This window comes from Lithobates pipiens, unplaced genomic scaffold (assembly GCF_037356315.1).
Source record: "Lithobates pipiens isolate NorthernLeopardFrog02 unplaced genomic scaffold, aLitPip1_a1.2 Scaffold_27, whole genome shotgun sequence".
NCBI lineage: Eukaryota > Metazoa > Chordata > Amphibia > Anura > Ranidae > Lithobates > Lithobates pipiens.
This window is the reverse complement of record NW_027507788.1, coordinates 11602038-11624879: the sequence shown is the minus strand read 5'-3', so window position 1 is coordinate 11624879 and position 22842 is coordinate 11602038. Positions and strand designations below refer to the sequence as shown.

Below are 22842 nucleotides of genomic sequence, written 5' to 3'. Positions count from 1 at the left end.
CTGCCTATGAGTACCCATCAGTGCCATCTATCATTGCTGCCTAAGTGCCCATCAGTGCCACCTATCAATACCCATCAGTGCCACCTATGAGTGCCCACCAGTGCTATCTATCAGTGCTGCCTATGAGTGCCCATCAGTGCCATCTATCATTGCCGCTTATGAGTGCCCATCAGTGCCATATATCATTGCCACCTATGAGTGCCCATCAGTGCCATCTATCAGTGTCCATCAGTGCCGCCTATTAGTGCCCATCAGTGCCACATATGAGGTGACCATCAGTGCCATCTATCAGTGCCACCTATGAGTGCCATCAGTGCCATCTATCAGTGATGCTTATGAGTGCCCATCTGTGCCATCTATCATTGCCACTTATGAGTGCCCATCAGTGCCATCTATCATTGCCACCTATGAGTGCTCATCAGTGGCACCTATCAGTTTCCATCAGTGCCGCTTAGTAGTGCCCATCAGTGCCACCTATCAGTGCCACCTATGAGTTCCCATCAGTGCCATCTATCAGTGACGCCTATGAGTGCCCATCAGTGCCATCTATCATTGCCGCTTATGAGTGCCCATCAGTGCCATCTATCATTGCCGCTTATGAGTGCCCATCAGTGCCATCTATCATTGCCACCTATGAGTGCCCATCAGTGCCATCTATTATTGCCACCTATGAGTGCCCATCAGTGCCACCTATCAGTGCCCATCAATGCTGCTTATCAGTGCCTTATCATCAGTGCCGCCTGCAGCTTCTCCATTTAAGTCTTTTGAACCCAAAAAACCCCCAAAAAAAGCATCATTTCGTGTTTAAGCCCCGGTTCACACGAGTGTGATGACAGACATCGCATGTGATTCGCTCCGTATTTCTGTGCAGATCACATGCGATGTCTGTGCGATGCAATTTCAGCTACACAAACTATATGTCTGAAATCGCATAGCATTGGCACCAAAATGGTGCAGGACCTCTTTTTTTTTTTTTTGGCCCGCACTGGAATCGAATCTCATGGGTGTTCACACTGATGCTAGCTGATTCCTGCACCATTTCACAGTTCGCACTGCGATCTACGAACCAATCAGAGAGTGCCAATAACTTTACATTGAAAAGCCCAGCGGTTTGCAGATCTCGGTGTGAACCACCACTGTGTGATTCAGGTGCGGTGTGGGAACCCGCACTGGATTCGCAGGGTTCCCGCATTGTACCAGTGTGAACCGAGCCTAAAAAAGTCCCTGACCCTTTCCGGAAACGCAGAGGCCCAAAAATGCATTGATGTGAAAGTGTTCCATAGGAACCCGTGTTAGAAATAATGTCCTGCGTTGATGCAAAAAAGCATGAAAAACGCATTGATGTCAATGGAGCCTTAGGCATTTTGCTTTTGAGAATTTCTGCAGTGCTTTTTGCTGTGCTTTCTGTGTGTTTTTTTTTAACCGCGATTTGCATTTTTTATGCTTTTCTTTTTTTTTTTCCTGGGAAAATTTGTTGGGTAGATTTAAAAACATATTTGGGTTATATTTAACAAAGAAATGTAGCAGTATAAATTTTGGTAAAAAAAAAAAAAAAAAACTATGATGAAAAATTACTTATTTGCTAAATTGTATAACCGAAGCTAAAAAGACGCATTATTTTTCAAAATGTTCGGTCTTTTTTCATTTGTGGCGCAAAAAAAACAAAAACCCAGTGATGATTAAATACCACCAAAAGAAAGCTCTATTTGTGTGAGAACAATGATAAAAATTTCATATGGGTACAGTGTAGCATCCCTTAGTAATTATAATTCAAAGTGTGAGAGCGCTGAAAGCGGAAAATTGGCCTGGGAAGGAAGGAGGTAAAAGTGCCCGGTATTGAGAATATATCAAACGTTTAGTGGCCATTAGTGCTGCCTATTAGTGCCAATCAGTGCCACCTATGAGTGCCCATCAGTGCCATCTATCAGTGCCACCTATGAGTGTCCATCAGTGCCCTCTATTATTGCCGCCTATTAGTACCCATCAGTGCCACCTATCAATGCCCATTAGTGCCACCTATGAGTGCCCATCAATGCCATCTATCAGAGCTGCCTATGAGTGCCCATCAGTGCCATCTATCATTGCCGCTTATGAGTGCCCATCAGTGCCATCTATCATTGCCACCTATGAGTGCCCATCAGTGCCACCTATCAGTGTCCATCAGTGCCGCCTATTAGTGCCCATCAGTGCCACATATGAGTGCCCATCAGTGCCATCTATTAGTGCCACCTATGAGTTCCCATCGGTGCCATCTATCAGTGACGCTTATGAGTGCCCATTGGTGCCATCTATCATTGCCGCCTATAACTGCCCATCAGTGCCATCTATCATTGCCACTTATGAGTGCCCATCAGTGCCATCTATCATTGCCGCTTATGAGTGCCCATCAGTGCTATTTATCATTGCTGCCTATGAGTGCCCATCAGTGCCATCTATCATTGCCACCTATGAGTGCCCATCAGTGCCACCTATCAGTGTCCATCAGTGCCACTTATTAGTGCTCATCAGTGCCACATATGAGTGACCATCAGTGCCACCTATGAGTGCCCATCAGTGCCACCTATCAGTGACGCCTATGAGTGCCCATCAGTGCCATCTATCATTGCTGCCTATGAGTGCCCATCAGTAATTATAATTCAAAGTGTGAGAGCGCTGAAAGCGGAAAATTGGCCTGGGAAGGAAGGGGGTAAAAGTGCCCAGTATTGAGAATATTTCAAACGTTTAGCCCAGGTTCACACTGGCAGTGGGAATGAAATTGTTTGCGGTCAGCTGAACTCGCATGATTTCATTCCCGCATGTCAGTCCCGACTTCGGGGGGGGGGGGGGGGGGTTATTTCTGAGACATCTGTGCGGGTTTCTGTCAATGGAAATCTCACTCTGAAATCGCAAAAAGTAGTACAGAAACTACGACAAGTACAGAAACGTGGCAAATGCAGCGTCACACTGATAAGGACGGGGCCATTGCCGGCAATTCCACCGATTCACATGTCAAAGCACACCAATGTGAACCAGGGCTAAGAGGTGTGGGTTTGACATGTCAAATCGCATGCCAAATCGCATCAATGTGAGCCAGGGCTTAGCCTAGGTTCACACTGAGCGCCGGAATGAAATGGATCCAGTTCAGCTGAACTGGCACCATTTCATTCTCGCATGTCAGTCCCAACTTGGGGGGGGAGGGGGGGTGGAGATTTCAGAGACATCTGTGCGGGTTTCTGTCAATGGAAATCGCACCCTGAAATCGCAAAAAGTAGTACAGAAACAACTTTTTTTTAAATCAGTGCGGCGCCGCACTGATTAGGACGGTGCCATTGCCGGCAACTGCCGCCGGTTTGACATGTCAAAATGCACCAATGTGAACCAGGGCTAAGAGGTATGGGTTTGACATGTCAAATCGCATCAATGTGAGCCAGGGCTTAGCCTAGGTTCATGCTGAGCGCGGGAATGAAATGGGGCCAGTTTAGTTGAACTCGCACCATTTCATTCCCGCATGTCAGTCCCGACTTCGGGGGGGGGGGAGGATTTCTGAGACATCTGTGCGAGTTTCTGTCAATGAAAATCGCACCCTGAAATTGCAGAAAGTAGTACAGAAACAACTTTTTTTTAAATCTGTGCGGCGCCACAAATGCAATGTTGCACTGATTAGGACGGTGCCATTTCCGGCAATTGCCGCCGATTTAACATATCAAATCGCATCAATGTGAACCAGGGCTAAGAGGTATGGGTTTGACATGTCAAATCACATGCCAAATCGCATCAATGCGAACCAGGTCAATTTTGAAAAATGATGCCAGCAACACGTCTCAAAAAGGTTGGGACAGGGCGGCAACAAGCTGGCTAACTGGGCGATACTAACAAGGAAGAGCAGGGAGAACTTTTTGCAACTAATTAGGTTTAATTGGCGACAGATCAGTAACATGACGGGGGTATAAATATTCCATTCTGGCCACTAGATGGAGCTGAAGTTCAAAATAAATCAACTTATTAAGGAAAATATGGCCAGAATTTTTTTATGCCAGGAATGTATTTATGGAGATCTGTAAAGCTAGGAGAGAGTTAGGAATGGAAGAAGCCGGTTAGCTGAATTTCTGGTCAATTAATACAAGGAAATGGAGGAGCCCAATTAAATGGCATTGTGACATCACAGCTTCCCAACCTATTAATCATAGAGCGTAGGTGCCCTGTGCTTCCTCAATGACACATCATGGAAATCCCACAAGCAAAGAACAGGGAGCTAATTAATGTGCCACACACAACTAAGTTTATGGCCACACCTCCACCCCTCACCCTATAAAATCCTGCACCCGGCCATACCTGGACTCGCTGACTTACCACCACACAGGTCAGTAGCACAGCCAGATAGGCCCTCATTTTTCTAATGCCTTACCAAAGACTTCACGCTTTAACTTTTTGAGATGTATTTATGTAAATGTTATTTTACAGCTTTGTTTGTATTTTATGAGTTTATTTATTTTGTTTAACCAGTTGCAGACCATTAGTTAAATTAGTTGAATTCATTTTTGGGATTTGTTTTGTGTATTCGAATTGATCTGAATTCGGTCGAATTGGAGTTAAATTCAACTGAATTGTCAGATTGTCTGAAGTGTCAGATTGTCCGCTGCAATATTGTAGTCTCACTAGAAGTATATCGCCATTAGTAGTATAAAAAAATAAAAGAAAATCCATAAATCTATCCCATAGCTTTTATATAAGCCCATTAGATAGCTCTATGTATTGATACCCAAGTAATTTTCAATGATTTTATGCTAAAAAATAAATAAATAATCTTCACCTTTTTTATAACAAAGATATTAAGTATTATTTGTTTATATGTCCCTTAATGGTACCACTAAAGTCCATCATATCAGTTCTATCCCATAGTTTGTAGCTGTGATGACGTTTGTGTAAACCAATCAATATATGCTTATTAGAATCTAATTTTGGTTAAAAAAAAAAAAAAAAGCAGAATGCATATTGACCTAAATTTATGAAGACTTTTTTTTATTATTATTACCAAAGTAGCAAAATACATATTGATCTAAATTTATGAAGACTTTTTTTTTTTTTTTTTCATTATTACTAAAGTAGCAGAATACATATTTACCTAAATTTATGAACACTTTTTTTTTTACTATTATTACCAAAGTAACAAAATACATATTGACCTAAATTTATGAAGACTTTTTTTTTTTTTTTTACATGTTTTATAGTAGAAAGTAAAAAATACTTTGGGTTTATTTTTATTTTTTTTTATGAACAAATTCCACCAAAATAAAGCTCTATTTGTAGGGGGGGGGGGGGGGGGGAATATAATGAACTGAATTTATGTACAGCATTGTACGACCGTGCAATTGTCAAAGTGATGCAGTGCCTTATTGCACAAAAATGGCCTGGTCATGGGGGGGCGGGGTAAATCTTCCGAAGGTCAAGTGGTTAAGCTTTACATGTTAATACAGGTTTTGCAATGGTAAAAATCACTCCTAATATCTCTAAATCTGAAGACTTTATTAAAAAAAATCCCTCTAAAAAACAAAAAAAAAAAAACAGGTTTATTATTCATGCATTTGAAAGAGATTTATATGCTATGTATATGGTTTTGTTTGTTTTTTGTTGTGTGTGTGTGTGTGTGTGTGTGTGTGTGTGTGTGTGTGTGTGTGTTTTTTTTTTTTTATTATTACAATTTTTGGTGCACCTAACCCCTGCAGCAATCATTTATAATATTTATTGAATTGAATTTGGTTCACAATTTTCATGGTAGCATGGGGGGACTCTGGTATAGTATTAAAAATAATCCCTGTTGAGCCGGTGTAGCAACATATTAGGCGACCTATCGCAGTTTGCTACGGAAGTGACGTTTCCTGTCGCCGCCATCTTGCTACACCCCACACTCCTCCACAGTAAGGATACACTAAAGCCGCGTACACACAGGTGGACTGTATGGTCTACTTAGTCCATCGAAACACATTTCAGCGGACAGTCCACTCGTGTGTGTGTGTGTGTGGGCTTCAGCGGACTTTTTCAGCGTGCAGTCTGGCGTACTAAGTATTTCGGATTTTTTGAAATATTGTCCGTCAGACTTTGGTTTCACCGGACAATCCGCTCGTGAGTAGGCTAGTTTGACGGACTAAGAATGGCGCATGCTCAGAAAGGATTTACACGGCGGAAGGTTGCTTTGCTGTGTATTGGACTTCCTATTTCTAGTCCCGTCGTACGTGCTGTACACGTCATCGCGCAAGCTTTCGACGGACTGTTTGTGCATCCGTGTGTGGTCAAGTCCGTTCATTCGAAAGTAGGACGGACTGTCCGTCGGATTGTATGACGGACTAAGTAGGCCATACAGTCCTCTCGTGTGTACGCGGCTTAAGAAGGGGCAAAGCGGGCATGCTCTTACACCCACCGGAGTTTTGCATTTTACACATATTTATAACAGTAAAGTGAGTTTATATAGTGAAATACAGGACTTACAACTCCGTCTGACTACTTAGATCATGAATTTTAAAAGCAGCAGCATCCCTGCTCGTCTCACAGGCTTGCTAATCTGACAGAAGTTCGCTGCTTTTAAAATTCAACATCTAAGCAGTCAGACGGAGTTGTAAGTCCTGTATTTCACTATATAAACTGACTTTACTGTTATAAATGCGTCTAAAATGCAAAACTGCAGTGCGTGTAACAAGATGTCTGCTTTCCCCCTTCTTAGCCCTTGTACACATGGTCAGAAATTCAGACGGAAACGGTCTGATCAGATTATATTGTCGGAAAATCCGATCGTGTGTTGGCTCTATCGGACTTTTTCCGACGGAAAAATTTGAGAGCAGGATCTCAAATTTTCCGACAACAAAATCCGATTGGACTTTTTCCGATCATTTGTAGAGAATTCCGATCGGACAAAGTGCCACGCATGCTCAGATTAAAGTACGAGAGCAAAGCTATTGGCTACTAGGCTGAAGGTAGTCCCATCGGAACGAACTAACATCACCACGTTCCGAACGATCAGATTTTCCGACTACTTTGTCTGACCGTGTGTATGCAGCACCAGTTTCGGACAAAATCCTTTGGAAAAAATCCGATGGATTTTGTGTTCGGATTTTCCGACCGCGTGTACGGGGGCTTAGTGTATCCTTACTATGGAGGAGTGTGGGATGTAGCAAGATGTCCGCTTTCCCCCTTCTTAGGGTATCCTTACTATGGAGGAGTGTGGGTGTAGCAAGATGTCCGCTTTCCCCCTTCTTAGTGTATCCTTACTATGGAGGAGTGTGGGGTGTAGCAAGATGGTGGCGACAGAACATCACTTCCGTAGAAAACTGCGATGGCTCGCCGAATGTCCTTACACCGGGCTTATTCAGGCACTTCCTGTTATAAGGGGGTGACAACGCTCTGTCCCTGGCTCCCAGTTGTGCTCCTGCATTGTCACATGGGCTTCTGGTGGAGACTACAAGTGGCTTTTTCTTCACACGTTACACAGGCGTTGTCCACTGCGGTCACCACCAGGAAACCTGCCCTGAGAAATACCGTGCAGCCATCGCTGGGGTTGCAAAGAGGCTGCGGGAGATCAGCAACACTGTAATTTAACACAGGATGAGAAAAGGTGAAGATGGGTGCATCTGAAGTATATGTAAAGGCAAAACTTTTTTTTTTATAGAGTAGGAAATTATTATAACTCTGGTTTGTTTAAAGAGTGTGATTACGGTCATGTTGTCTATTGTTATATGGAGGTTTTATATACATGTTTGTCTCATCTGCAGGGCTCGTCCTCTTTTCTCTTTGTTTCAACAACTGATAAAGTCTCGGTGATCATGGGGCCATCCTCTGGATTCCTGCTGGTACTGATTGGTGAGTAGAAATCATTTATAAAGTCTGATTTATAGTGGAGTCGGCTGAGTATATCCTCAGTCTGAGATCCGAGGTGTCATTAATCATGATATATTGCCCAGTACTCCGTGTGTGTGTGTGTGTGTGTGTGTGTGTGTGTGTGTGTGTGTGTGTGTGTGTGTGTGTGATCGGGGTTATCTATGATGGTGAAGTCTTCTCTTTAGACCAGGGGCCCCAAACTTAAACAAAGGGCCAGTTCACTGCTTGGGGGGGGGGGGGAGGGGGCGGACAGTAGGGGAAAAAAAATGCCCCGACATCTGTTCTTACTTCTGGATGGGCCCTCAGACAGCCTAGCAGCCCGGGGCAACACAACACATGTCCACCCAGACAGCCGTCCAGGTGGCACAGAACCCCCGATCACCTGACCTCACCCAAACAAATAGGCTCTCCCAGCAGGCCAAGGGACCCAAGAAAATCAATGCCAATGGCTGAGACACCATGATCTATTCCCAATCTATCCTTACAATGCCCTTGTCTTATCTAATGCCACCAGATGCCCGGCCATCTAAGTGCAGCAATTCCAGAATTGAGGTGTAATCAGTTGACCTCCTAACAATTGGCCAAGGCCACTATCACTTGGCCAGGTACATTTGCTAGTAACCCTGCCTAAACATCAGGGTGCTACACAGGCAAAATTAATGAAAGACAATTCATTGCACTTTATGTGCTGTTGTGACATGTAATACAGGGCTGTCTTTAATATTGATTGGACCCTGGGCAAAATTTTTCGGTGGCCCCATGCAGTTTCACTCTCCACCTGCTCTGGGACATAAAATAAATAGCAACTGGACTCAAAATCTGTTTACTGTATGAGATCAGGCAGCAAGTGCGATTGGTTGCCAGAGGTTACAGCATATCATTACCGCTTACTGACTGGTTGCTAGAGGTTACAGTATAGCATTACCGCTTACTGGCTGGTTGCTAGAGGTTACAGCACATGATTTCTGCTTGCTCGGTTGCTAAAAATTACTGTACGGTAATACTGCTAACTGATTGGTTGCATCTCCTCACTGCCTGCACACCATGTACTGGTGAGGTGAGCGGACCCATCAACAGACAGAAAACTCTAAGGGATCCTAGAACTCCTGGGATCAGTGGCAGTGCTTTTTTATTTTTATTTTTTTATTTTTTTTTTTTTTTACTCACTACCAATATAAAGAGGAGTTTGAACACTGGCCACCAATGTAATAGGAGTTTACACTGACCACTAATGTAATAGAAGCATTCATGTTAATCTGGCTGTGTAGCCATGCCCCGACACGTTTAGTCACTTCTGAAGTGCAAAAAAAAAATTGCAACACCCACCATTTTATTCTCTAGGGCATTTGCTTAAAAATAGATATATAGTTAAAAGATGGCTAAAAATATTATTATTTAATTGATAAATTGCTTTTTGTTTTCCAGGCATCACCTTCATATCAACACATGCCATACCAGGTATGTATAAACATGAAATCCCTCTATACAGTGTTTAATTTTGATTTCAAATTTCAATTTAGTTTTACTCGTAGTCTTTTGACTAAAAGTGCAGAATATTAGAAGAACTAAAATGGCATTTCTCAAAGTGAACCATAAAACATCATAAATGTGCAACTAGTAATCAGCATGAATTTCTGAAGGGTCGTTCATGCCAGACCAATCTGTTCACATCCTACCAGGAGGAAGGGAGCGGTCATCTAGATAGGGGGAGAAGGCCTGTGAAAGTGGGGTACCTCGATTTTGCAAAAAGCATCAGATACAATTCCCCATAAGCGCTTAATCTACAAGCTGAGGTCTGCAGGCATGGACCATCGGTCTGTTCTTGGATAGAAAACTGGTTATGGGGCATGTTCAAAGGGTAGCGATAAAGTGTACTCGGAGTGGTCGGGAGTGATAAGTGGGGTGCCTCCAAAGTTGAGGTTCTGTCTTGGGGCCAATTCTATTCAATTTATTCATAAATGAGATGGAGGATGGGATAAATGGCTCAATTTCCGTTTTTGCGTGCGACACAAAAGTAAGCAGGGCAACAACCTCACACCAGGATATAAGACATTTTACAGAAAGACCTGAATAAAATAACGGGTTGGGCAAATGAGGTTTAATGTGGAGAAATGTAAAGTAGTGCTCTGGGGGGGGGGGGGGGGGTGCTGGGGAATCAAGGTTGGAGAAAGATCTGGGGGTCCTAGTAGACTGAGCAATGTCAGGCTGCAGCTACCAAAGCCAGCAGAATCTCTCTATCTCTCGATAGATATCTCTCTCAAATTTGTTTGTTTGTGCTGTGTCTTTGTCAGCAACGATCAATGATGATTATTTATTACACGCATTTTATGGCTCAATCAATAGCTCAACCCTCACCATACTGACATCTAGAGGAATTTCCTGGGTACTGCATCCTGGGGAATCAAAGAATTTTTTTTTTTTTTTTTTTTTTTTAATCCCCAGGATCAGGAAGGCTCTATTATATGTATGTCTATTTCTAAATTTTATCTTGCTGGTCCAAAATATCCTCCGATAGAGGGAGGTTTTTTTTTATTTTTATTTTTTTTCCAATAGCGCAGTTTACCCCCTTTTTTTTTTTAACTTTGTGGTCCAAAATATCATTATTACTTTTTTAAATTTTTTATATTGTTTGACATTTTCAGTTCCTGACGGTGAGTGCCCACCGGATCAAGACTATAATGAGTGTGGAAGTGCCTGTTACTCTCCATGCGGCAAAAGGGACCCAAACCTGAAGTGCACCCAGCAGTGTATCCCTGGCTGTTACTGTAAGCCTGGATTCACATTTCTGGAAGGGAGTAAGAAGACCAAATGTGTCCCCTGCAAGTCAATCCGTACAGGTGAATTAAAATGTATTTTATTTGGTTCACTTGAGCAACCAGATGGTATGGTCTGCGTGGCCCATGCAATCTGGGTGCTCGCTTGTAAGCCGTGGAGTGTCTCTTATTCATAATGAGATGGAGAGATATCTAACGAGCAGGGCCCTCTGATCCCTCCTGTATTGATTTGTATTTTAAGTGTACTGTCTGCCCTCATATTGTAAAGCGCTGCGCAAACTGTTGGCGCTAAATAAATCCTGAATTACACACACACACACACACACACACACACACACACACACACACACACACACACACACACACACACACACACACACACACACACACACACACACACACACACACACACACACACACACACACACTTTTATTTAGGTAGTATTCAGCCACCTGAACACTAGAGGGAGCACTTCAGCTCAAGCTATTGAAGCTGGGTGGCCCTCCCAGTGCAGGAAAGTATATTTATAATAAAAATAACATGCGCTGCGCTAGATAAATCCTATACCTAATAATCCGTGCCTTGATCTATAACTATAGATGCACAGGTGAGTATTAAAATGCATAAATAATAAACACACAGCTGGTATAAAGTGCAAGTGCAATCTGTGGCAAGCAAATGATACACACACACACACACACACACACACACACACACACACACACACACACACACACGTGATTCTGAATCATGCATAGGTGAAATCCAGAGACCCCTTATGGTAATGAGCTCTCTTTGGAGCGTGTGACTAGCTTTTACACTAAGTAAATTTCACGCATATGAACCACTGTGGGTTTCTCAGCAGTTTCCCTGGATCAGAGGTTTCCTCAATGCAGTATTCAAAAAGTGCATGAAAAAGGAAAAAAGCTGATATCATTTAAATTTTTTTTTTTACACGCAAGTTAAAAAAAACGCCCCCCCCCCCCCACCGGGGTACTCACATGTATAAAGTGCATCAGTGCACCATACTTCATAGAGCTTAATAAATACTGAAAACAGTATGTGTATGGCTTGTATTTCCTCTAGGCAGGTATACTGTCTCTCACACCGTCCTGGCCCCTCCCCTACGTGTGCCGATACTCAAGGTGTGGCGTATCTTCCTCAGGGGTGTTTGTGTAAAATTTTTATGGCTCAACCCCCACCATACTGACATCTAGAGGAATTTCCTGGGTACTGCATCCTGGGGAATCAAATAAGAAATATATATATATATATATATATATATATATATAATATATATATAAATTTTAATCCCCAGGATCATGGCAGGCTCTACTATATGTGTGTCTATTTCTAAACTTTATCTTGCTGGTCCAAAATATCATTATTTTATTGTTTGACATTCTCAGTTCCTAAGTGCCCACCGGATCAAGAATATAATGAGTGTGGAAGTGCCTGTGACTCTCCATGTGGCGAAAAGGACCCAAACCTGCTGTGCACCCAGCAGTGTATCACTGGCTGTTTCTGTAAGCCTGGATTCACGTTTCTGGAAGGGAGTAATAAGACCAAATGTGTCCCCTGCAAGTCAACCCATACAGGTGAATTAAAATGCATTTTATTTGGTTCACTTAAGCAACCAGATTCTATGGTCTGCGTAGCTGATGCAATCTGGGTGCTGGGTTGTAAGCCATGGACTGTCTCTCTTATTCCTAAGGAAGCAAGATCCTTTATTTTTTTTATTTTTTGTGTGTGTGTGTACCTTATTTAGGTAGTATTCAGCCACCTGAACACTAGAGGGAGTGTGTCTGCTCGAGCTATTGAAGCTGGGTGGCCCTCCCAGTGCAGGCACACAATATTTATAGTGAGGGAGGGACGTGTGTGTGGCCAATCCCCACCAGAAGATGTCACTGCTGACGAAACATGTAGGGAGGCGTGGCTACTCTTGGCGTCCGTCTGCATTAACCATCAAGCACCATCTAGTGCTCCCTGCTCTACACGATCAGCCTGCCGATCCACCCTGCTGTGAAGCTTGTCAGTGAACCCTGTAAGCTTTCAATAAACTTAGATGCTTATTATGGACTTTCACGATGGAGATTAGTATTTCTTCTTTCCTGCCATTCCATTGTGATTGACCCTGGAGTGATGACCATAGTTTTTTCCTTGCTGGCCGCCCAGCCTGTGTTAATATCTTATGCGCTTTTGGTCATTTTATAACCTTTGGCCCATCTTTTCTGGTCAGAGGTGTGATATTTTTTTTTTTTTTTTTTTTTTTTTTTAATTCCTATCCAGTGGTGGATCTCTTTACACCTGCATTGGAGGAACACATGCTAATGGTCTTTTTTCTCACTATGGACTTCACACAATTTTCATATTTATAGATTATGACATGAGGACACTTATATATGCACAGTGTTTGTTTGCACATTAGTTGTTATCTTCATGCACGGTTAAGTGCTGGATGAATATCTGCAAATTATTGAATGCTGTTCCATATTGTACTTTTTGCACTTTATTTGCTGTTTTTATATTGCAATTTTTTTGCACAATATATGTTGTATCTATAGCGCTGCTTTGGGAATGGGGGGGGGGGGGGTGCATCATTTCCTGGGCTCAAGTGGCTGCAGTGAGGATGCAATTGATAGTGGGGTTCAGTATTTTTTAGTTTGTTTGCACCCCCCCAAAAAAAATTTGAGCACCAGCCACTACTGCTACTGTAGCGGTCAGAGGTATAGGAGACCGCAATGCAGGTTTCAAGTACGGGACAGCAGACAAGGAGGCTGAAACAAAAAACCGGCTTTATTAAACAGTAAGATATAATGGCCGGAGGAGGAGGATAACAGTATTAACAATTCACAGTAGTTTACAGTAAGGCTAACTGGAATGTGGTACACAAAATGGCTTTCCCGCCAACACATGCACAGTGATACAGGCTACCCTCTTCTAATATGTCCTGCCTAATTCCCGCTTATCGGGACACGTTTCTACAACGTACTATCTCAGTAGGGACTGTACTATTCCCTATCACAATCCAGCACCGGTGCTCACTCACAGTTCGTTAGACAGCTGGAGGGTCCCTTGTCTTGGCCTCCTTCATGAGGCAGGTGAAGTCCAGTTCCTAGTGCTGCAGCTTGCCCGTCTGGGACGGATGGATGAACACAGATGCGGCCCAAAATCACCACAGCTCTCTCTCTCTGCCCGAGGTGCCCGATCTTTAGCTGGATACTGCGACTCTTTATCCACACAAAGTCTCCCTCTCCTCAGGGCAGACTTGACTTTTCCTCAGCTCCGCACAGGAATTCCTCAGCTGCCCACACACTCCTCACAGTTCTCTCTCACTGCCACTTCCTGTTTCCTCTCCTCTGAAGGGTCGGCAGCAACAGTGACATCTTGTGGCTAAACTGGAAATAGCAGGCTGTATATATTATAGATGGAACACAGTGCAATATAGTTCAGTAATCCTAGGGGCTGACCCCTACATGCCTCCCCGCTTAAAGGTGGCCGTCCTCGGCCTTGCTATATAGTCCATGGGGAAGAAAAGGGTTAAATCAATCTTTAACGGCAGCACAACATTGTTCATAATACATACAGTTAGACCAAATAAACTGATCAGCATTGTACCTGTTTGGTGGAACCCCTGCAGTAGACCTACTAGATCTCCGAAGGTCTTGTTTTTCTGTTAGGACTTGTCCTTCCTCCCTTGGAGCTGGTACTGGTTCTATAACAGGGGCTTCATCACGTGCAGAGTCAGGAACAATCCACCAGTCTTCAATATTATTCCCATCGGAAATGACAAATTCTGAGGAAGGGGCAGGGAGTGGTGTCCTCTGTGCAGGTATCCGATCTTCTGACCGACATGGCCGTAGCATATTCCTATGTAGAACCCTTGAAGCCGACTCCCCATTCTCAACACGAACTTCGTAAACTGGACCATTGGGATACACTCTCTTGATCACTTTGTACGGCTGTACCTCCCAACGCTCACTCAACTTGCCTCTGGGCCGTTTCTCTCGAACCAGCACCCGGTCTCCAGGTTGCAACGGAATCTCTTGGATGGGAGGACGGTCAGTATAAGTCTTTTCTTGCAATCTCTGGCCTACTAACCGGCAGATGGTCTGGAGTCGCTTGCGGTGTTCTTTCACCCATGAGGTGGTTGATCGCTCTATCACATCTTCTGGCTGTTCCAAATTCAATTCGACAATTTCTCGTCCGGCTCTACCGAACAGTAGCATGTATGGGGTATAGCCGGTGGTAGTGTGGACACGATTATTGTAGGCCCAGACTAATTCAGGCAGATAGTCTGGCCAGTGTGTCTTTTTGTCCTCCTCTAAGGTCCTCAGCATCTGAAGCAGAGTCCGATTAAAGCGCTCACAGGCCCCATTCCCTTGGGGATGATATGGAGTTGTCCTGGATTTTCCAATGCCATACAGTCGGTGTAACTCCTCCATCACTTTCCCTTGAAAGCATGCTCCTTGATCTGAGTGAATCCGTTTCGGGCATCCATAGACCCGGATGAAATCTTGACAGATGGCCCGAGCTGCAGACTCAGCCGTCTGGTCCCGAGTTGGAGTGACCACTGCAAACTTGGAGAAGTGGTCAATCATGACCAGGCAGTATTGTGGGCCTCTGGCTGACTGTCCCACGAGGAGATAATCTATCAGCAATACCTCCAGCGGTTCCTTGGTCTGTATGGGCTGTATGGGTGCCCTCTGCTCTGTGCTTTTAGTAAGCTCACACACTCTACACTGTCGGCAGACTTCTTCAACTACGACCTCCAGTCGTGGACAATACACATAACGCTGCAGCCACTGGTAAGTTTTGACTGGCCCGAAATGAGCTCCAAATTCATGAGCTTCCCTGGCTATCTCTAGTGCCAGACTCCTTGGTATGACAACCTGCCATCTTGCCTCCAGATCGGCAGGCTGCTGCCACTTGCGGTATAGAACAGCTCCATGAACCTCTAGTCTGTCCCATTGATGTAAAATTGACTTCATCTCAGCATCAAGATCAGCCCTTTCCTCTCTGTCTGGTTTTCTTTGCCGAGCCACCCAACCTTTTATCTGTCGCAGTCCAATGTCTTCATCTTGTATTCGCCCCCATTCCTCATTAGTTCTTGCTAATGCCTTAGGCAGGGACCGGGCCTCCCCGCTTGTCTGTGCTGCGACTGCTGGAGGTGTAAACTTGCGGAAGTCTGGAATTTCATCCTCTTCCTTTTGTTCATCAAGCTCTCCCAATGGAGTTTCAAAAGTAACCCTCGACAGACCATCAGCATTGGTATTCTCTGTAGCAGAGCGATAGCGAATTGAGAAGTCATACTTTGCAAGGCGAGCTGCCCAACGTTGCTCCAGGGCTCCCAGTCTAGCAGTATCCAGATGGGCCAGGGGATTGTTATCAGTCCGTACAAAGATTTTAGCCCCTGTAAGGTAACCGGCAAACTTCTCTGTCATGGCCCACACCAGGGCAAGGAGCTCTAGCCGGAAGGAACTATAGTTATGAGGGTTTCGCTCCGTATCCCGCAGGGACCTACTGGCATAGGCAATCACTCTTTCGTGTCCGTCCTGTATCTGTGACAACACTGCCCCGAGTCCGTAGAGACTACCGTCAGTAGATAAGAAGAATGGTTTGTCAAAATCAGCATAAGCCAAGATGGGGGCCGATGTCAGAGCCTCTTTCAAGGTCAGGAAGGCCTCCTTTTGCTTCTGTCCCCAGGGAACACTTTGACTCTTGGATTGCCCAGCAGTTCCTCTCAAAATCTCATTCAGAGGGCCCGCTATCTTTGCATAGTCTTTGATGAACCGCCGGTAGTAACCAGTCAGACCAAGGAAGGCCTTCAACTCACGCAGCGTTCTAGGCTCCGGCCATTGTTGAATGGCAGCCACTTTATTTTGGGATGGCAGCACCCCGTCTTTGGACACCGTATGGCCTAAGTACTCGATCTCCTTCTTGAAGAGATGACACTTCTTTGGCTTTATCTTCAGGCCATGGGCCCGCAGTCGCTCAAGTACCTGTCCTAATCGGGCCAAGTGTTCTTCAAAAGTAGCAGAGTACACTATAATATCATCCAAGTATATCAGGGTAGCTTCAAAATTTAGATCTCCCAGACATTTTTCCATCAGCCTCTGAAAGGTTCCTGGGGCATTAGACAGCCCAAATGGCATCCTATTAAATTCAAACAGACCCATGGGAAGTATGAATGCTGTCTTTTCCTTGTCTTGTTCAGCCACCGGTACCTGCCAGTATCCACTTGCTAAATCCAAGGTGGAGAAGTATTTAGCCCGCCCTAGGGCTGTTAGGGACTCTTCGATGCGAGGCAGAGGATATGAGTCCCGCACTGTGCACGCATTCAATCTCCGGTAATCCACACAAAATCGAATGGTGCCATCCTTCTTCTTGACAAGCACCACTGGGGCTGCCCAGGGACTTTGACTACCCCGAACCACTCCTGAATCGATCATCTGTTTCAGCAATGTCTTCACCTCTTGATACAACTTGGGTGGAATCTGTCGATATCTCTCTCGGCTTGGGGGAGTGTCCCCCGTCGGTATCTCATGTGTGATAGCATCTGTGCAACCAAAGTCATTGGCATTGCGGGCAAACGCAGCTTGATTCTCCCACAGCATGGTTTCAACTGCTCGTAAATGATCCGGACTTAGAGCTTTCACATCTATCTCCATTTGTTCCAAGATGACTGTCCCATTCCATTCTGGGGTCGGTGCCTCTGCAGGCTTTGCAGTAACTGCCAAGGTCCAAGCAGAATTGCCTATCGGAGCTAGAGTCACTTCTCCCTGACTCAGCACTTCTCCCCGATGTAGGTACACGCGAGCCAGTTCCACTCCTGGCACCAGAGAGACTTCCCGTTGTCCAACGTTTACAGCTCTTATGGGTACTCGTCCATTTTGGACTACTGCCAGTGTCCGGGCCACTAGGACATCCTGACCTAACTCTCCCAGGCCTGCAGGCTCAATGATCACCTCCATACCTTCAAGGTTGCGGGAGGTTCCCACGGGCAAAGTCAGTATAGTCTCCCGATCAGGAGGGAGGGTAAGGGTAGCCCTTCCCGGCACTCGAATATTTCCTACAGACTGATGTACTGGGACACTCTTCTGTGTCCCACAAAACCGGATTAACCGTTGAAATGCCTTTTGCGTTGGTTTGTGTGGAGTGGCATTCTTCCAATAGCCCGGCCCCCTTTTAGTGAACATAATTTGATCCAACTCTCGCAGGATATTCATGCCCATTATCACCGGTACATCTTCTTTGAAGGTTTCAGGGACCAGCAGGATACCTTTTTTTCCAACTTCCTGTCCACACAGACGTACATTCATCCATACGACACCTGTGACAGGGATTTGTTGCTGGTTAGCTGCTGTGACCCGGATCAATGTCCCCTGTTCTGGCTTGGCCAGTGCTTGAAAGTAACGGTTGAAATATGACTCAGGCATGGTCGTTACCTGTGATCCGGTGTCCACTAAACAGTTGACTGGAATGCCTTCAAACTCGGCTCTTATGGTGGGACATCCTGCAACCAGGTGTTCGGAGCTGTGCTGAGTGGCCTGACACTCTACTTCCCCCGCAGTGTGCCTCATTACTGCGGGGGCCTGAAGTTTAACGCCGGCTCTGGGCGTCTAGGCAGGTCCCTCCGGCATTCTCTAGCGAAGTGTCCTTTTTCTCCACACCGCCAGCACTGAGCCTCTCTGCGTTGTTCTCTCTGTCTGTGTGCGGGAGGCGCCCGTAGGCCTGGACTGGCCGAGCTCCCTGGAGGATATTGAGGGACTCGGTAGGTGGGAATACGTGGGTAAGGATGCTCTGGTGCAGGAACCATCGAGGCAGTCTGATAAGGTTGTTGTTGCCCCAGATATGCAACCTCAGGGGGGTAGCTCAAATCCATCCGTCTCTCTATTTGCGTCAACTTCTCATGCATGAGACCCAGGGAGCTTTGTAGGTCCTGCACCACTCTAACCAGGACCTCTTCATTCTTCGCAACCCCGAGGGAGGCGGTCTGGGTCCGTATCACTCCAGAGGCATAAATTTCTTCTTTACTTCGCTCCACGGCCTCAGCCAATATTTGCCGAAAATTCAGTGTAGGGTCCACTCTGACTCGTTCCCGTAGGGCTTGTCTCAGGTGAGAGCTGTAGAGTCCCAGGATCAATTGTTCCCTCAGTATCCGGTCTGCGGATCCCATGGCGGTTATCCCGTCTGCCTCTTTTTTCTGTATCTCAGCCAGTACTTCCTGTAGAGCCGTTGCATATTGTGAGACCCCTTCATTTTCCTGCTGTACCCGGTAGAAGAACTTTGCCCGGAGGTGGCCCGCACTAGCTGTTTCACCGTATATTTCTTCTAGAAAGCGCACAATCTCTTTCAAGGTACTGCGCGTAGCTTCCGGTTGTAAGCAAACAGTTTTCCGCGCTTCACCCTCCAGGGCAGCCAAAGCAATTTCCACCTGTAGCTCTGGGCTGACATTGTAAATTCTAGCAACGCTCTGTAATCTCGTCACCCAGTCTGACAGTGACATGTTCTGGCCATCAAATTTTGGCAACAAGTTAAAAAGCATGCCCATAGGGAGGGTCCTTGTAGGGGTTCCACCATTACCTAAGGCATTCACATCAACATCAGGTACGTTGCCTTCAGCCGCCTCCATCTCTGTAACCGTACCCTGCTCGCAGCGCCACTTGTAGCGGTCAGAGGTATAGGAGACCGCAATGCAGGTTTCAAGTACGGGACAGCAGACAAGGAGGCTGAAACAAAAAACCGGCTTTATTAAACAGTAAGATATAATGGCCGGAGGAGGAGGATAACAGTATTAACAATTCACAGTAGTTTACAGTAAGGCTAACTGGAATGTGGTACACAAAATGGCTTTCCCGCCAACACATGCACAGTGATACAGGCTACCCTCTTCTAATATGTCCTGCCTAATTCCCGCTTATCGGGACACGTTTCTACAACGTACTATCTCAGTAGGGACTGTACTATTCCCTATCACAATCCAGCACCGGTGCTCACTCACAGTTCGTTAGACAGCTGGAGGGTCCCTTGTCTTGGCCTCCTTCATGAGGCAGGTGAAGTCCAGTTCCTAGTGCTGCAGCTTGCCCGTCTGGGACGGATGGATGAACACAGATGCGGCCCAAAATCACCACAGCTCTCTCTCTCTGCCCGAGGTGCCCGATCTTTAGCTGGATACTGCGACTCTTTATCCACACAAAGTCTCCCTCTCCTCAGGGCAGACTTGACTTTTCCTCAGCTCCGCACAGGAATTCCTCAGCTGCCCACACACTCCTCACAGTTCTCTCTCACTGCCACTTCCTGTTTCCTCTCCTCTGAAGGGTCGGCAGCAACAGTGACATCTTGTGGCTAAACTGGAAATAGCAGGCTGTATATATTATAGATGGAACACAGTGCAATATAGTTCAGTAATCCTAGGGGCTGACCCCTACACTACCACCATGTCTTTGGAGCATTGGAGGAAACCTGCGCAGGCACAGAGTACATGCAAACTCCAGGCAGGTAGTGTCATGGTTAGGATTTGAACCAGTGACCCTTTGTTTACTGCTAGGTGAGAGTGCTAACCACTACACCACTGTACGGTTGAACTAGACCTTCAGTCATTTCTTTTCTATTTTCCATCTATTAAATCTTCTGCCCTTGTTTTAACTTTGGCTAGAGTGTGTGTGTGTGTGTGTGTGTGTGTGTGTAAACGCACAAATCCCTGTTCTGACAGGGGAGGAGAGACAGATTGTCTGTTCCTACTAAGTAGGAACAACTATCTGGCTCCTCCTCTAGTCAGTCCCATTCCCCCCCCCAGTTAGAAACACCTCCCAGGAAACACACTGAACCCCTTGATCACCCCCTAGTGTTACCCCCAATCCCTGCCAGTGACATTTACACTGTAATCAGTGCATTTATTGCACTGATCGCTGTATAAAATAAATGTCAATGGTCCCAAAAGTGTCCGATCTGTCCGTTTAAAAAAAAAAAAAAAAAAAAAGCCATAAATCTATCCCCTATTTTGTAGACGCTATAACTTTTGTGCAAACCAATCAATATGAGATTATTTTTGGTAAAAAAAAAAAAAATGTAGAATACATATTGTCAATTTTTGTTTGGGTACAACGTCACACGATCGCGCAATTGTCAGTTAAAGTGACGCAGTGCCGAATCGCAAAAAAATGGCCTGGAAAATCTAACGGGGCTGAAATGGTTAAGGAGCTCCACCCTAAAGTTGGAGCTCCACCCGCTCATTGGAACCCCCCCCCCCCCCCCCCTCCGGGGACCACAATTGACACCTTTCAGGGGGGAGGGGGGGGGGTGCCGATGCCAGTATAATACAGGTATTTGCACCCACTTCCGGGCATAGATAGCCACAGAATCTGCAGGTATTTACACCACTTCCTGTTTCTTCCCCCGCTGTCTGCTGGGAAACACACGGGTCCCAGAGACATCAGGGACCGTCCGTATTGCGCAGCGTGACTTGCGCATGTGCAGTAGGGATCCGGGAGGTGAAGCCCCAAAGGCTTCACTTCCTGATTCCCATACCGAAGATGGCGGCGGCAGCACCCGAGAGCCGAGCGACAGATCGGCTTCCAGTGCCAGCAGGCGCGTGCCCATATTTTAAAAGTCAGCAGCTGCAGTATTTGTAGCTGCTAACTTTAAAAAAAAAAAGCGGAACTCCTGCTTTAATAATGGCTCAACCCTCACTATACTGACATCTAGAGGAAATTACTGGGTAGTGCAGCCTGGGGAAACAAATTGTTGTTGTTGTTGTTATTGTTATTATTCCCCAGGGACAAGAAGGCTCTCCTATATGTATGTTTATTTTGCTGATCCAAAATATCATTATTAATACTTTTTTTTTTTTTAATTTTCAGTTCCTGACGGTAAGTGCCCACCGGATCAAGTATATGAAAAGTGTCAAAGTGCCTGTTACTCTCCATGTGGCCCAAGGCGTCTAGGCCAGATATGCACCCAGCAGTGTATCACTGGCTGTTTCTGTAAGCCTGGATTCACGTTTCTGGAAGGCAGTAATAAGACCAAATGTGTCCCCTGCAACCCAATCTATAAAGGTTAAAGTGCGGACCCTCCCTCCGAGAACAGATACAAATTTACAATTAAGCAGATGCAAACGGTTGTCATTGTTTAGAATATAAAAGCAATCTTCTGGTTTCCTCAGGAAGCATTTTGTGTCTTAATAAAATCTAGTGTTCGCAATCACACATCTCCGTGTCACTTTATGTTCCTCCATGAAATACACCTCCATGTCATATAAATCAAATCTTCACTAACATACTAATCCAAAATATGAGAGAAGGTAAATGGATGATGACATGATGTGCTTCTTCCTGCCTGCAGAGGACTGATGACATCATATCAACCTAGACAAAGTCATACATTGGTGTTTAAAGTGGTTGTAAACCCTTACAACAGACTTTGACCTACAGGTAAGCCTAGATTAAGGCTTACCTGTAGGTCCAAGAAATATCTCCTAAACCTATACGGTTTAGGAGATATTTACCCTAAGACAGCCACCAGCCAGGCGCACTGGGCAGGCCACAGATCGTGGCGATATGCCGCGAGCGTCGGCTCCCATGCGTGGGAGTGACGCCATCGCGGCTCCGGCGAATCACAGCGAGCCAGAGCAGCGAAACCCGGAAGTCGCTCCGGGATACATGGCAGCGGCGAAGAGGAAGATGGAGGACCTCTTCAGGGGCTTCGTTCTCAGGTAAGTTATTCATAATGAGCTAGTATACTATGCATACTAGCTCGTTATGCCTTTGCCTTACAGGGTGTGTTTTTTTTTTTTTTTTCCCCTTTACTTCCTCTTTAAAGCGGAGTTCCAGCCTGAGTGAAAAAATTACAAGTCAGCGGCTACACGTTTCACACTGTCAATCAGGCTTCTTCAAGGTTTGAAATACGATTGACAGTGTGGTACAGTGTGATTCAGGGATAAAGCAAGCAGTAAGGAGACATATCGCCTCCAGCTGCCTGTCAACTGATCTCTGAAAAGTGATCCACAGCAGGTCACTTTTCAGAGGGATAGCAATGGCTACCGCCCATGTGAATGAGCCCCGATGATAAAAAGTAGAATTTTTTTTTTTTTATTATTATACTGTTGCTGCATACTGTGACATGCCAGGTCTTTATTTATGCAGCTTACTGGATCTGTATGAAATTGGAGGCTTGGGGGCCGCGTTAGATCAGCGTTTCTCAACTCCAGTCCGCAAGGCGCCC

The 22842-nt window shown here is 45.4% G+C and overlaps 1 protein-coding gene across 1 annotated transcript; it reads left to right on the top strand.

The window, feature by feature from the left end:
• The first annotated feature begins 4317 nt into the window (after positions 1 to 4317).
• LOC143933092 (serine protease inhibitor swm-1-like) lies at positions 4318 to 21825 on the top strand. The gene is made up of 6 exons (XM_077456033.1): positions 4318 to 4339; positions 7740 to 7827; positions 9271 to 9303; positions 10488 to 10682; positions 12030 to 12218; positions 21483 to 21825. The coding sequence occupies exons 2-6, from the start codon at positions 7791 to 7793 to the stop codon at positions 21680 to 21682; spliced, it is 654 nt and encodes a 217-aa protein (XP_077312159.1). The 5' UTR covers positions 4318 to 4339; positions 7740 to 7790; the 3' UTR covers positions 21683 to 21825.
• Positions 21826 to 22842: the final 1017 nt, after the last annotated feature.